Source organism: Capsicum annuum, chromosome 8 (assembly GCF_002878395.1).
Source record: "Capsicum annuum cultivar UCD-10X-F1 chromosome 8, UCD10Xv1.1, whole genome shotgun sequence".
Taxonomy (NCBI): Eukaryota; Viridiplantae; Streptophyta; class Magnoliopsida; order Solanales; family Solanaceae; genus Capsicum; species Capsicum annuum.
In genome coordinates, this window is record NC_061118.1 from 35,597,647 (window position 1) to 35,614,229 (window position 16,583).

The 16,583-nt window shown below is 32.2% G+C and overlaps 1 protein-coding gene across 2 annotated transcripts; it reads left to right on the plus strand.

Moving 5' to 3' along the window:
- The first annotated feature begins 778 nt into the window (after window positions 1-778).
- Window positions 779-7,225, plus strand: LOC107844820 (carotenoid cleavage dioxygenase 7, chloroplastic). Of its 2 annotated transcripts, XR_001666592.2 has the most exons (8): window positions 788-1,580; window positions 1,998-2,126; window positions 3,232-3,363; window positions 4,831-5,109; window positions 5,281-5,366; window positions 5,933-6,250; window positions 6,595-6,662; window positions 6,775-6,915. XR_001666592.2 is itself a non-coding variant. In XM_016689163.2 (7 exons), the coding sequence occupies exons 1-7, from the start codon at window positions 818-820 to the stop codon at window positions 7,006-7,008; spliced, it is 1,941 nt and encodes a 646-aa protein (XP_016544649.1). In that variant the 5' UTR covers window positions 779-817; the 3' UTR covers window positions 7,009-7,225. The 2 variants fall into 2 exon arrangements, 1 of the variants encoding a protein (XP_016544649.1); XM_016689163.2 differs by lacking the exon at window positions 6,595-6,662 and having other exon boundaries at window positions 779-1,580; window positions 6,775-7,225.
- The last annotated feature ends 9,358 nt before the right edge of the window (window positions 7,226-16,583 follow it).

A 16,583-nucleotide genomic window follows, 5' to 3' on the forward strand; every position in this document is an offset into this window, starting at 1 on the left:
ACCTCAATTGTGTAAATATTATTATACTAGTAAGTTACAAAATCTCAATATGGTGACATATAGTCCCACCATACATTTTAACAATTCCATACGTTCTTACCAAAGCATAGGACAACTCGTCATTCATCAATATTGCCAAGAAAATTAAATAGAAGCCAAATGTAAAGATAGCTTTTGACTATTTCCTCCCCCACTACCCACTCCAAATGGGTTCTTTTTTTCTCAAAACATCAGTGATATTATCATAATTTTTTAAATATATAAAGAAGTTAATAGGTGTCAATTAATATAAATACATGAATAAATTTTTGTTTACAGATCATACACAGTATAATTTTTCAGCAAAGAAGTGTCAGTTGACACTCTTTTAAACAAAAATGGCTATGCAACTGAGAACGGTTCCTAATTCAAATTAACGTGATGTGTTTTAATAACCTGAAAGAATAAGTTCTGAAATATATATCAAACTTTATTTAAACTTTTTTTTTTTGCACACATATATATGTAAAATTCAACTCTAACTTACGATATTATACCGAGATACGAATATAGTTTAACTTCACATATTTTAAATTCTTGTATAGAACAATAACTGAATTCGAGATAGATTATTATTCATAAAAACTACTGAATTCTGCCGTATTAAATAATCTCATAACTTCAACGGTAGATCTGCCCCACCCACCCGAACCCATAGTTGGATCCGCCACATGGAGGAAGGGGTGGGGTGAGGGTGATGTAAACTTACATATATTATATATAAGACAGTTCAGTGGCCTTTTAATTTGTATCAGTACTCTCGAAAACAAAAGCCAAAATGCAGGCCAAAGCTTGCCATAATATCATTAATATTCCTCCTAAACTTCTGCCACCAGTAAAGCTGCCGTCCACGGCGGGGCAAATAACATTGCCTAGCCACGTACCACGAGCCATAACAATAACAACAACATCACCAACTCATGAAGTATACACACCAGAAATTGATGACACAATTACTGCCTTCTGGGACTACCAATTTCTCTTCGTGTCCCAACGTTCCGAAACTAACGAACCCGTGGCACTACGAGTGGTGGAGGGATGCATACCATCCGATTTCCCCTCGGGGACGTATTATCTAACCGGGCCGGGCATATTTACGGATGATCACGGGTCCACAGTGCACCCTCTAGACGGTCACGGTTACTTAAGGGCATTCGAAATTGATAGTGGTACGGGTCAGGTTAAGTTCATGGCTAGGTACATTGAGACAGAGGCTCAGGCCGAAGAGCGGGACCCGGTGACTGGAAAGTGGAAGTTCACTCACCGGGGCCCGTTTTCGGTCCTGAAAGGAGGGAAGATGGTTGGTAATACAAAGGTGATGAAGAATGTGGCAAATACTAGTGTGTTACAATGGGGTGGTAGGTTGTTTTGCTTGTGGGAAGGTGGTGATCCTTATGAGATTGATTCTAAGACATTGAGTACTGTTGGGAAATTTGAACTCATCAAGAACTCTGATCAATCATTACCAGTAGAAGATAGTAAGAAATTTAATGGTGATTTTTTGGATGTTGCTGCTCAAATCTTGAAGCCTATACTATATGGTATGTACTATGATGTACTATGTACTATTCTAGCTACAATAATATAATAGTCACTTCTTTTCTTTCACTACAAAATAAAATAAATTAAAATATTAACAACAGACAACTTTTGTTGCTAAACAACGAAAATCCATCTATGATCTTATTTAATCACGGATTAACAGTGAATTATTTAAAAAATCTTGTTAATTGCATATACTACTAGGAGTACCATTTACTGATAGATTGACCATGAATTTCATAGCTAAGCTTTTTAGTGTTTCTTTCTTTTTAGAGATGGAAAAGGAAGGGAAATAAATGGTAGTGTTAAGCTTTCCTTTTTTTTTAAAAAAATTTAATTTCGATATGTTGGCGTCGTAAAGATTGTTTTAGCTTGTTTAATTTTGGTTGTAAATATTTGTTGTATTGTATTTGTAGGGGTGTTCAAGATGACTCCAAAGAGATTGTTATCACATTACAAGATCGATAGTCGTAGAAACAGACTTTTGATCATGTCATGCAACGCAGAGGATATGTTGCTCCCTCGGAGTAATTTTACATTTTATGGTAAGATTGTTTAATTTATGAACTTCGTTTCTTTTTCAAATTAAGTTTCTTCTTTTTTTTTTTTAGTATTTTAATTTAGAGTAACTACGCAAGTCTTTTAAGTGAGGAATTAGAATTAATGTGAAGAAATACAGATTTGTAAGAACTGAAGTATCTAGCATTATGTAGCATTGATATATTTCGTGTAGATAGTTAGGTTTCCTCAGAGTAATTAACTTCCTGCGTAAAGCAACAGCAAAAAGTGAAGAAAATAAAACAGAATCAAGCTTTTTCATTGTAATAATATATCTTTTTGGACAAAGTGAAAGTACTTTAGTGGCATAGTTGAGATTTCTTCATTCTTAACTTTGGAGTTTTCGTGTTCAAGCTAACTTCTGGAAATAGAAAAAATCCTATAGAAGTGTCATCCCCAGAAATGGGTCTTGCAATACATAAATCTGAATGTAATCGAGTTTCAATATAAATATCGGACACAATAAAAAAAAGATCTTTTTGAATACTTTTCCTGTTGCTGGTAGGCCAGACACTAGTAAGCCAGGATTTTCTTTAGTAAAATATCCTTTTTCAAAAAATCATAGGTAGAGAGTTAATTTGTGTTATTTATATTATCCATTGATATCTAAATGACTATTCACACATTTAATACCATCGATAATCTTTAAGCAGAAAGTTACTTGCCTTATTTTTTCAGATTAATTACAAGTTACCTTTAAAATGATGACAGTGGTATAAAAGAGAAAGAGCTGTACTGCATAAAAGTTAATCCCTATACAAATAGAATACTACGATTAGATCCTTAATTGTCACAGTATTAAACTAACGTCTTTAATTTAATTTAATCTAAAACAAAGGAGGAAAGATGAGCTAACCTTTTTTCCCTGATATATGTGTGTTTATATTAATCAACATCACGTGTAGATGTAATTTTTTTTTAATTCTTTAGCTAATGTAGATGTAGTTAACCAGAATTAATGACAAAGCCTATGTAAGTATAAAATTAACAACAAACGACAAATATAACTTCATATATTATTTTCATTCATTCTTTGTTTTTGTTTCTGTACTGATTCAACTTTTGGTTAATTTAATTTGTTTCATTGTCCAGAATTTGATTCCAATTTCCAGTTGCTGCAAACCCATGAATTTGAGATCCCAGATCAGTTAATGATCCATGATTGGGCTTTTACCGATACTCATTATGTATTATTTGGCAATCGCATCAAACTCGATATTCCTGGTAATTAATTACTATGCACTAACCTTCTATTTTACATATTACAAAACTTAAAACCATTATGAAATCTGATTTAGATTTTAAAAACTGTGATTAAGTAGCTTGAATCAAATTTTGGGTATACCTTGTCCCAAGTTGTCATGGTTACCGTTTCCTCGAAGGTTTTACATATACATGGTTAATAACAATGAAAATTTAGGATATACAACAACAATATACCCGGTGTATTCCACAAGAGTGGGGCCCGGGGAGGGTAAGATGTACGCAGTCCATACCGCTACCTCCGAGGAAGTAAAGAGGTTGTTTTCGATAGACTTCCGGCTCAAAGTAGAGAACAGTAAATAAAGGGATGAAAAACATAATAGAAAATTAGGAATAAGAAATAATAAAATAGACATCAGAGAAATATGAAAGACGAGACATAAGGGCGACACGGAATAAGAAAATAGGTACTAAGACATAAGACCTAGTGCATCCACCTAGTAATAACCTACACTCCCATAACAAGGACCCTATGAACACGGACCCAGGCTTACTAACCCGGCTACACAAGACTCTCCAGACTACAAGCTACAACCCACACACCCGCATTAGCCTTCTACCCTTATCCGCGACCTCCATACCTTCCTATCTAGGGTCATATCCTCAGTCAGCTGGAGCTGCTCCATGTCATGTCTAATCACCTCCCTCCAATATTTCTTCGACCTACCTCTACCCCTCCTGAAGCCATCCAAAGCAAGCCTCTCACACCTCCGGACTGGGGCATCCGCACTCCTCATCACATGCCCAAACCACCATAGTCTTCCTTCCCGCAATTTGTCTTCCACTGAAGCCGCTCCCACCTTCTCCCAAATAGTCTCATTTCTTACTCTGTCACCTTTAGTAAGCCCACACATCCAAAGCAACATTCTCATTTCCACCACCTTCAATTTTTGGATGTGCGAGTGCTTGACTGGCCAACACTCAGCCCCATACAACATGGCGGGACGGACTGCCACTCTATAGAATTTGCCTTTAAGCTTAAGGGGCACCTTCTTATCATACAACACTCCCAAGGCTAGCCTCCACTTCATCCAACCTGCTCCAATACATTTAGAGACATCCTCATCAACCTCACCATTCCCCTGAATCGTAGACCCAAGATAATTAAAACTATCCGTCCCTCCGTCATTTACTTGTCAACTATCGTGAAAAATAGATGTTCAGTTTAGAAATTTAAAAGATAAATTGTTATTTAATTCCTAATTTACCTTGTTAGTATCTATAGATTTTTCTCAATGTATTTTTTGAAGCATTGAATTTATTATATTTAAAGCATGACAAGTAAAATTATCATTTCATTTTTTATATGTCAAGTCATTACCGGACAAGTAAAGATGAACGGAGAAATATACAACACCAATACCATTTGAGTAATTTATTCATTCTGTTAAAAAAAAAAAATGAATATGCCACTATTATGAATTGCAGGGTCAATGACAGCAGTATGTGGATTGTCTCCAATGATATCTGCATTATCAGTTAATCCAAGCAAATCAACATCTCCAATTTATTTACTGCCCAGATTTCCTAATAAACAAACTAATGTAGAAAGAGCCTGGAGAAAACCTATAGAAGCACCTTCACAAATGTGGGTGTTACATGTTGGAAATGCATTTGAAGAAATTGATGATGGCACTGGAAATGTAAACATAAAAATTCAGGCTTCTGGTTGCTCTTACCAATGGTTTAATTTCCAGAAAATGTTCGGTAAGCAGCAAACGAGTTTATTTTTTATACCCTGGCAGTGTAAACAAGTGTTAGTTTAAGTAAAATAGATAATTGCAGTTTATATTATGCACTAACAATATAAACGAGTTTGGTGTAAATAAAATAGATAATTGGAGCTTAATTTTTTTATTTTTTTTTTCATATTTTCAGGCTATGATTGGCAAAGTGGTAAACTTGATCCTTCTATGATGAATGTAGAAGAAGGAGAAGAAAAGCTATTGCCTCACTTAGTTCAGGTATTCTTTGCTCCTCCTGATGTTACATGAGTTACTTTATATAGATGGTCATTTAAATTAAAGTTTAATTTATTATGCTAGAATTGTAAAATTATTATTTTGAAAAGAAGAAAAGTAACTCAATCATGTATGTACATCTCAAAAAATAAAAAACAAAACAAAACACCCAAATATACTAATTTAATCTCCAGAAACAATTGGTATGTATACTAAGTGTAACCGGGTCAACAAGTGATTTTACATAATATTCACTTGGCACTACTTAAGAAAATAAAAAAAACCCTCATGTTTAGACGTACGCACCATAATTAATACATATATGTTTCATTGTTGTAACACATATGATGACAAAGAACAAGCTTTTTTATTTTTTAAGTGTATACTTTACACTAGGGTCACTACATACATATTATGAAATATGAATTTCCTAAACAAGTGATACGTACAATATTTAATTTGTATTTACGGACCCAATTCATCATGTCTATCCTAGTATTTTTTTTTTATTTTAGTTTTATGACTTTGATGTAATATCTAAAGTTTCTTGAAATATTATGGCTATGCAGGTATCTATAGACTTAGACACAAACGGAAATTGCACAAAATGTTCAGTAAGTGACCTAAATCCTCAATGGGACAAAGCAGCAGATTTTCCAGCAATTAATTCAGAGTTTTCAGGCAGAAAAAATACATATGTTTATGCAGCAACATCTTCAGGTTCACGTCAAGCACTGCCACATTTTCCATTTGACACAATTGTGAAACTAAACACTGCTGATAAATCAGTTCAAAAGTGGTCAGCTGGTAGAAGAAGATTCATTGGTGAACCTGTTTTTATTCCAAGAGGGACCAAAGAGGATGATGGTTACCTTCTTGTGGTTGAAGTAAGTAATTAAATCATTAATGTTGATTAGATTTCCATTTTTTTTAATCGTGTTGTATATTCTGTAAAGTAATTCAACTTTTTATGTACATTACGTTTAGTTATTTTAGAGTTGTTGAGTTTTAAGTAAAAATATTTGTACGCTCTGATATATACAGCTTAAACTTGTTATCTTTTAAGTGATATGATAGTGTAAAGATTCTTCTAAGAGTTTAATTATACCGAAAGTATAAAAAGTTTGCTTCACTTGTTGTAATAGATAATTTGTCTTACTTTTAAAATCTATAAACTTTAGATTTAAGGAGACTTATGTGTAAATATTCTTTGTGTGGCGTGATATTGTAGAATTAATTCAACCCAAATTCTCTATTTGGTACACGACAAAGCCGTCCATTACACCGATTGAAAGAGCCGTGAGTCACAATGATCTCTTTCTTAGAAAAGAAATTGCGCAAATTCTTCATTTTTTCCCCTCAGCATTACTTCTATTGTAATGATTTTGTATGTGAATATTTAATTTTGCAGTATGCAGTGTCAACACAAAGGTGTTATCTTGTAATTTTGGATGCACAACGAATTGGAGAAAAGAATGAAGTGGTTGCTAGACTTGAAGTCCCAAGACATTTGAATTTCCCACTTGGTTTTCATGGCTTTTGGGCTCCTAACAATTCTGGCCTAGGCAATTTACAAAAAATTGGATCCAGGTTTCAAGATTCTTGGTCAATGATGGAGGATAAAATGGTTAAACTTGGGCAATGAAGAATAAATTAAATAAAGAATGTTTTGATTTACATGTCCAAAAATATGTAGCTTAGTCAAAAGTGTTCAGAAAATTAATAGGATTATTTGTAAAATAGTTCATTGGTATACTAGACTAGAATCCACAAGAGTTCCAACAATGTCGATTCTTTTATTTCAGATGTAAGCATTTAGTTGTATAAACTATAATTCTATAATGGACTTTATATTGTTCCAACGTTCTGTTCGAAATCGAGAGGGCGTCATGCGGAAGCATAAAGTTTGCAAACCATAAAGATAATAAATCAGATGACACAAAAATATACTAAAAACATATTATTGAATATGGTTTGGTCAAACGACCTACATATTAAAAATAAAATTGAAAAAAAAAACTTAAAACTTATTAGGAGAAATCTCGCCTAAACAAAGACTCTTTGAAGACTACATTTTAATATTACTGTGTTATGGTATGAGAAAGGGTCTTATAAAGTACCAAAACCTTTCCTCCAAGTTTGCGAAATATGAAAAAATTTTATATTTTTCTTTTAGGAAAAATAAAAGTAATTATGGTAACTTTTATTTTCCGAAAAAATAAAACTTAATTTTGATAAGAAAATGAGGCAACTCCACACAATGCAACTTTTAGTTTTTTTCCCTTGAAGATAGTATAGGTTGTTTTCAATATATATGTATTTTTGATGATAAAATAGTGAATACCATAACGGTAAGCAACAAAAGAGTTAAACCAGCATTAAACATTTTTGTAATCTTAATTTAAACATTCTTAAAAAGGTTTCAGTAAGAGATTTGGTGATCAACTTACTGTTCCTTTCATCTCTACTTGAGCTTTTATCCGCCATCTCGATTTCAGGATTAAGAGAATTCAGAAGAAGATTATGAAGCATAAATATATATATAATAAATGATCACTAATGTCTTATGTTTCTCATGTGAATCAAATCATATTTAGGTTGTAATACAACTCTTGATAATGAGTAAGCACAACAACTTGCAGAACTTATCTTTGTTGTGAGTTTTTTTTTTTTCTTTTTTTTCTTAAGAAAAAAAAACTTGGAACTCCTTAGGCGTAATATTTTTCATCCTTAAATTATTTTAGATCATTTAAAGATGCAGCTTCTGTCGAAATAGCTGCCACAATAAAAATGTGTCGGTAGATTCATGTTGTATGGATATAGAGTTCGGAGCCTAAAAGACAAGTTTTTTTTAGTCAAAATTTTAAAAGGGCACCCCAATACTGAAAGTTTCTAAAAAGGACAAGGTAAATACAGGAGTTTACCTTGTTTATTAAGAAGTTAACGCCGCCAGTGCAAATGTTAGAATGTAAGATAAAATGGTGAGTTTACCTTATAAGGTAAAATGGTCAGTTTACCTTATCTATTATCTATATGTAAGTGTCGGCAAAGTATAAGGCTACAAGGTAAATGGAGTCGTTAACCTTGTAAGGTAGGATCCCATGTTTACCTTGTAATAACTTTAAAATTCTCGCTACTATGTAAAGAGTGTGAGCAGAGGTTCATTTCTTGCATCAACTCAAAAAAAATTGTTAAACTTCATAACTCAAAAATTTGTTGAACCTTATTCATTTCTTACTTTAAAATGGATAAGGTAAGAGTAAATTTACATTGGGGTGCTGAAGTTTTGCATGATGGAGATTCGGTGCGATATAGTTGACGTCTTATAGTGGTTCAATTATTTCCTTTATCTCTCAAATATGATCGTTTGAAAAGGTTGTTTAGGAGTAAAATGGGTATTACTAATCTGAAAGATAATGTGGTTATTTCTGGACGATATCCGAATTATTTTACGTCCAACGGACAATCAATATTTGGTGAAACTCCTATTTGGAATGATGATTCTTTATCTTTATTTTTTTCGCACCGTTGAAATTTTTGGTAATCGCCTTAATTTACAAATGCTTGACATGTATGCATGTGTGGAACATTCTCCTATTGTTGAAGAACCCACAGACAGTGAGTTTGATGTGCGAGTAAGTCAAAATTCTTTGAATTTGAATATTGATTCTTCAAGAATGGCAATGGAACAACAATTTGATGGTTGGTTTGAAACACATTATCAAAATTCACCCGGACTTGTTAATAATTTTGATACGGGAGGACCTAGCAATGGGACTATGAATTTGAAAAATTTTAATTCAAGTGGTCCACAATATCCTTCTTCGGTGGAGGCAATTGATAGGTAATAAACAATCCATTTTATTTAATTAAGTAGTTTTTTTCCTTATAATTAATGAGATGATTCATCCATTTTGCAAATTTAATGATTGTGGATTTATGCTCACTCAACTCACAGAAATTGTGAACAACAATAAAGACGTACAAGGGGAGTTGGATAGTGATGAACCTTCACAATATGAATCGTCAGATGATGATCAATCTTTTGATGATGAAGATGATGATAATAATGATAAAAATATTAATGGAGAGTCTACACCCGTTAGTGTCTATACTGGCAATCATTCTTCCATAGCAATTCCATATTTGGATCATACTGAAGAAAGTCCAGAAGAGTTGAGGTGCATGATCAATGAAGATTGTTTTCGAACTCCACTTTGGAATCAAAATAATCCGGAACATATTAAGTCAGGTTAGTATTTTAATACATAAATTAGTAAACTAAAAAATTTTAGTCATTTGATATTATTATTAATATTTATTTTGTATCTGCATTTAGGTATGTTATTCAATAACAAAAAGCAAATGAAATTGGCTGTGAGAAAGTACAATCTAATCAAGGGTACAAAATTTCTTTCTGATCGGTCTAAAAGAGACAGTTGAAAGGTTATTTGCAAGCAATATTTGTCGGGGTGTGACTGGATGATACGCTTTAGAGCAGTTTCCAGTGGTATGTGGAAGACGGAAAAAATGATTGAGCATACTTGTAATCGAGATAAATATAAGGAGGATCATTATAATTTAAACAACAACTTGATTGCTACTTCATTGGTTTCTTATATTAGGAAAGACCCAAATATTAGCATCGAGATGGTTCACGAAAACATCAAAGGATTGCACCATTATACCCCTAGTTATCGAAAAACTCAAAAAAATCGAAGAAAGGCATTTAAGATGGTGTATGGTGATTTTGAAAGTTCCTTTAAGGCATTACCTGCTTATATGACAGCGTTGCAATCGTTCAATCTAGGAACTGCAATGGTTCGCATGCCTTAGTTGATCGTTTTATTGAAAGGGACAAACTTGTTACTGCTTTATTAGAAAAAAAGGCTCGTTTTCTTCTTGGCGTAGAGGATAAGATTCAAGAATATTGGAAAAGATCTCAATCACGCACAGATATGATGACCTATCAGACTAGTGATGGTGTGTTTGAAATTTTGACATTTGCAAAAAATAGTAAATGTGAAAACGTTCACAAAGTTTCTGCCAAGGGTAAGAAATGTTCTTGTGGAAAGTGGAGAAATTTGCATATGTCATGCTCACATGCTATTGAATTTTGTGGAATTTGTGGGATCGCGCCGAAGGATTATGTTAGCAAGTACTACAGTACGAAGTATTACAAACGAACATATAGTGAAACTTTCACTCCCGTGGGTCAGCAAGCGTATTGGCCACCTGCTCAATTTCGTTTGATTGCAAATATTGAATATTTGCGGACATCTAGTGTGGATTCAAGAACTCGGCTCAAGAATGACATGAACATTGCTCTTGATCGCATGGCAAGAAAATGTAGTATTTGTAAGCAAACAGGTCACATTAAGGCACGTTGTCCTCGAAGAAATTAGTAGTATCTGTAAAATAAAATTATATTCATGTATTGTTTACAGTGAAAGTTCTATATTTATGTATTGTTTATAGTGAAACATCTTCTTTTTATGTAATCGCATGAAACTCAATTTGATTAATAATATCTAATTTTTTAGAAAAAATATTCTATTAATTATAGTAGTATTATGTAGTTTTTATTTTACTTCCATTAATTTCTTATTAAATAAGTAGTTGTAGATTGGTAGTTGAATTAAAATCAATAGTTGAAAAGTGATACAGTGTCGAGTCATATCAGTTCAAACAAGAAAATAGTATTGTATCAAATCCGTCTGAAAAGTTAAAAAAATTCGATAGTATTGTATCAAATCCGTCTGAAAAGTTAAAAAATTCGTAAAGACTGCATATCTTGATGAAAAGAGAAGTTAGGTTTTGTGATTATGAAAAGGAATAAAGTAATAGTCCATGTGTACCTTATAAGGTAAAAGTGCCTATATTCCTTACAATTTATACATTTTCTCATTTCTCCGTTCTAAATTATTTGACCTACTTTCTAGATTTAGTTATTTTAAATTATTTGTCCTACTTATAATTAATACTTTGCATCAAACTCAATTTGATTAGTAATATCTATATTTTTAAGAAAAATTATTCAATTAATTATAGTAGTATTACATAGTTTTTATTTTACTTCCACTGATTTCATATTAAATAACTAGTTGTAGATTGGTATTTGAATTAAAACGAATAGTTGAAAAGCGATAATATTTAAAATATACTGTCTAGTCATATATTAATTCAATCAAGAAAATAGTGTTGTATCAAATCCGTCTGAAAAGTTAAAAGATTCACAAAGACTTCAAATCTTGATGAAAAGAGAAGTTAGGGTTTGTGATTATGAAAAGGAATAAGGTAATAGTCCATGTTTACCTTATAAGGTAAAAGTGCCTATATACCATACAATTTATACATTTTCTCATTCCTCCGTTCTAAATTATTTGACCTGCTTTCTAAATTTACTTGTTTCAAATTACTTGTCCTACTTATAATTAATACTTTGCATCAAACTCAATTTGATTAGTAACATCTATATTTTTTAAAAAAAATTATTCAATTAATTATAATAGTATTGCGTAGTTTTTATTTTACTTTCACTGGTTTCATATTAAATAACTAGTTGTAGATTGGTAGTTGAATTAAAACAAACAGTTGAAAAGTGATAATGTTTAAAATACACTATCTAGACATATATCAATTCAATAAAAAAAATAGTGTTGTATTCAATTTGTCTGAAAAGTTAAAAGATTCACAAAGACTTTCAAATCTTGAATCTTGTTTGAAAAGAAAAGTTGGGGTCACAAGATTTGTAAGGATTTGTAAGGACTGCAAATCTTGAATATTGATGTAAGAGAAGTTAGTCCACGTATATTTTATAAGGTAAATGGGTCTACATACCTACAATTTATATATTTTCTTATTCCTCCGTTTTAAAATATTTGACCTACTTTCTACATTTACTCGTCTCAAATTACTTGTCCTACTTATAAAATCAAGACTTATTTAATTTTTTATTTTTATTATTCATATTAAGTATCATATTTTTTAAAATAGAATTGTTGAATTTCAAAGTCATTAAAATATATTGACATCCTAAGGAATATGCCAAGTGAAAAGGAGTTAAGTAATTTAAAACGGAGAAAGTATTTATTTTTCTCATCCTATCAAAACAATTACGTGCTTGCAATAACTATAGAGATTCAAAACTAGTCTGACATGCTTTCAGTGATCTATTCAATCAACATTACTATTACTATCAGCTTTCCTCCATGAAATCTATTCAATCTATATTACTATTGCTAACAACTCCCTTTCATTTCTTATTTTATAAAAATAAGTTTAATATGTACATGCAATTGTTTAAATTAGTGAATAAAATAAATTACGTTAAGTAGAAAATGATATAAATGAGCCAAGTTTGTTACTATAAATTAAGTACTACAAATAATAGGCATTTTCAAGTTTGTTACATTATACATAGAGAATCAAGCATTCAAAAATAAAATTACAAAGCAAATGAATTCTTTATGTCTTCTACGGGGAGCTTATTCTCGAATGCAGAAATTTTTGAAATACGAAATTGTTGGTACATGTGGCCTTGTTGATCTTTGAGGGTTATCTAATTCCTGCAAATTTTTTATTTATTAATATATTAAAATATTAAAACCATTCATTTAAAAAGTATGTAAATCAAGAAAATAACATCATACGAATGTTTGGGAAGTCTCTTCAACAACATTGGATTCATGGGATATTGATTCCTGTAGTAACATAATAAATTATTAATATATTATTTAATTATAACGCTAACATAAATATAATATAGTAATAGTGTCGTACAGTTACCTTAGAAAAATTTAATGTTGCAGTTAAAGGAGAGTTGTGCAATAGAAATTGACGTGTTGTAGGATGAACATTAGAAAAGTATCTGCTAAATTGGATAAATCCACTTACCCCAACAAGTGAAGTTACAAAATCAGAACTTTGTTCATGAGAATAATTTGTTCCACTAGTCGAGGCTCCAACATAATCACATGCGGGATAATATGGCTCAACATTAGTTGTAGCAAGCGACAGATTGAAATTACTTTCATATTGTACCCCATGATCACTTGAATTTTCTTCATCAGCTAAGTTATGTTCAACATGAACTTCGTTCCGTTGTTGTCCACCCCTCCCACCACCTCGACAAGCTCTCTCTCTTGATGCAGTTGATCGTCGACGAACTTGAACTAATGGTGGTTGCTCATATTCATTCGGCGGTGTGTACTCTGAATCAAAAAGTCAAACGCGTACCCAAAGAGATAGCAATCATTGACTCTAGGGAAATCGATGCAAATCACTGCGATTTGCTTCACCTCTTCTGATTGATTATTATCATTCACAAGACTTTGAGCAATTTGATATGCCCTTATATGTCCCCTAGCCTAAAAAATAAAAATATAAATTCATACATTAGTTGGTAAAAAAATTATTGACATGTATTAACATAAATTGAAAAAATCTACATACCAATGCTTCATATCTGTCTGCCATTGGTTGATATCCAATTTGAGCAATATATTTTGAATTTTCAATTATAAGGCGTGAGTGATAGAAGTACCATTGATTGTAATCTTCTTGGTTGATTATGTAATGGGGTGAATACTACTATCATAACATGTATTCCACATTTGTTTCATTTCATTTAACAACATAACAATCTCCTGTGTTACTTGAAATCGCTTATTGTGTTTAAAATGAAATGATTTGTACTCAGGTGGGATAGGTATGTGTTGGACATAACCAAATTGTCGCTTAACATGATCAATCATGTGCCATTCACGATGAATTCCACAAATAAGTGAAACTTTACCCATCCAAATAGCACGTCCTCGGCAACACCATTCGAGCAACTCATTAATAAGTTGCTCAGAATATGGCTGCCAAATAAACTACAAGATAATAAAAATATTATGATTAGTGTGTCACAAAAAATTTGTCTAATCTTTGCTTAGTTTAATAAATAACAGGCATATATTAAGAATTCAACTCTAACCTCAAATATGTATTTTAAAATTTTCACTATGAAGTGAATAATGTTAATGACAACTACCATTGTTTATAAAGAAACATAATATGATTGTGAAATATCTCTTTAGCAATAATAAAATTTAAATATAGCAGGGTCTAAAATGTATAGTGAAAGTTACTATACAGTGTACATATATGACTCTTCGAAGTACAATAGTTAATATTTTGCATGCTATAATAAATATCTCTCAAATATGATCGTTTGAAAAGGTTGTTTAGGAGTAAAATGGGTATTACTAATCCGAAAGATGATGTGGTTATTTCTGGATGATATCCGAATTATTTTACGTCCAACGGACAATCAATATTTGGTGAAACTCCTATTTGGAATGATGATTCTTTATCTTTATTTATTCGCACCGTTGAAATTTTTGGTAATCGCCTTAATTTACAAACGCTTGACATCTATGCACGTGTGGAACATTCTCCTATTGTTGAAGAACGCACAGACAGTGAGTTTGATGTGCGAGTAAGTCAAAATTCTTTGAATTTGAATATTGATTCTTCAAGAATGGCAATGGAACAACAATTTGATGGTTGGTTTGAAACACATTATCAAAATTCACCCGGACTTGTTAATAATTTTGATACGGGAGGACCTAGCAATGGGACTATGAATTTGAAAAATTTTAATTCAAGTGGTCCACAATATCCTTCTTCGGTGGAGGCAATTGATAGGTAATAAACAATCCATTTTATTTAATTAAGTAGTTTTTTTCCTTATAATTAATGAGATGATTCATCCATTTTGCAAATTTAATGATTGTGGATTTATGCTCACTCAACTCACAGAAATTGTGAACAGCAATAACGACGTACAAGGGGAGTTGGATAGTGATGAACCTTCACAATATGAATCGTCAGATGATGATCAATCTTCTGATGATGAAGATGATGATAATAATGATAAAAATATTAATGGAGAGTCTACACCCGTTAGTGTCTATACTGGCAATCATTCTTCCATAGCAATTCCATATTTGGATCATACTGAAGAAAGTCCAGAAGAGTTGAGGTGCATGGTCAATGAAGATTGTTTTCGAGCTTCACTTTGGAATCAAAATAATCCTGAACATATTAAGTTAGGTTAGTATTTTAATACATAAATTAGTAAACTAAAAAATTTTAGTCATTTGATATTATTATTAATATTAATATTTATTTTGTATCCGCATTTAGGTATGTTATTCAATAACAAAAAGCAAATGAAATCGACAGTGAGAAAGTATAATCTAATCAAGGGTACAAAATTTCTTTGTGATCGGTCTAAAAGAGACAGTTGGAAGGTTATTTGCAAGCAATATTTGTCGGGGTGTGAATGGATGATACTCTTTAGAGCAGTTTCCAGTGGTATGTGGAAGGCGGGAAAAATGATTGAGCATACTTGTAATCGCGATAAATATAAGGAGGATCATTATAATTTAAACAACAACTTGATTTCTACTTCATTGATTCCTTATATTAGGAAAGACCCAAATATTAGCATCAAGATGGTTTACGAAAACATCAAAGGATTGCACCATTATATCCCTAGTTATCGAAAAGCTCAAAAAGGTCGAAGAAGGCATTTAAGATGATGTATGGTGATTTTGAAAGTTCTTTTAAGGCATTACCTGCTTATATGACAGCATTGCAATCGTTCAATCCAGGCACTGCAATGGTTCGCATGCCTTAGTTGATCGTTTTATTGAAAGGGACAAACTTGTTACTGCTTTATTAGAAAAAAGGCTCGTTTTCCTCTTGGCGTAGAGGACTAGATTCAAGAATATTGGAAAAGAGCTCAATCACACACACATATGATGACCTATCAGACTGGTGATAGTGTGTTTGAAATTTTGACATTTGCAAAAAATGGTAAAGGTGGAAACGTTCAAAAAGTTTCTGCCAAGGGTAAGAAATGTTCTTGTGGAAAGTGGAGAAATTTGCATATGCCATGCTCACATGCTATTAAATTTTGTGGAATTCGTGGGATCGCGCCAAAGGATTATGTTAGCAAGTACTACGGTACGAAGTATTACAAACGAACATATAGTGAAACTTTCACTCCCGTGGGTCAGCAAGCGTATCGGCCACCTGCTCCATTTCGTTTGATTGCAAATATTGAATATTTGGAGACATCTAGAGTGGATTCAGGAACTCGACTCAAGAATGACATGGACATTGCTCTTGATTGCATGGCAAGAAAATGTGGTATTTGTAAGCAAA

Bases quoted from the DNA above. Each gene is read 5' to 3' on its own strand.
- LOC107844820 (XM_016689163.2), top strand. From the start codon at position 818: ATGCAGGCCAAAGCTTGCCATAATATCATTAATATTCCTCCTAAACTT. The intron at 1,581-1,997 runs GTATGTACTATG...TTGTATTTGTAG, and splicing joins CTTGAAGCCTATACTATATG to GGGTGTTCAAGATGACTCCA. The intron at 6,251-6,774 runs GTAAGTAATTAA...TTAATTTTGCAG, and splicing joins GTTACCTTCTTGTGGTTGAA to TATGCAGTGTCAACACAAAG.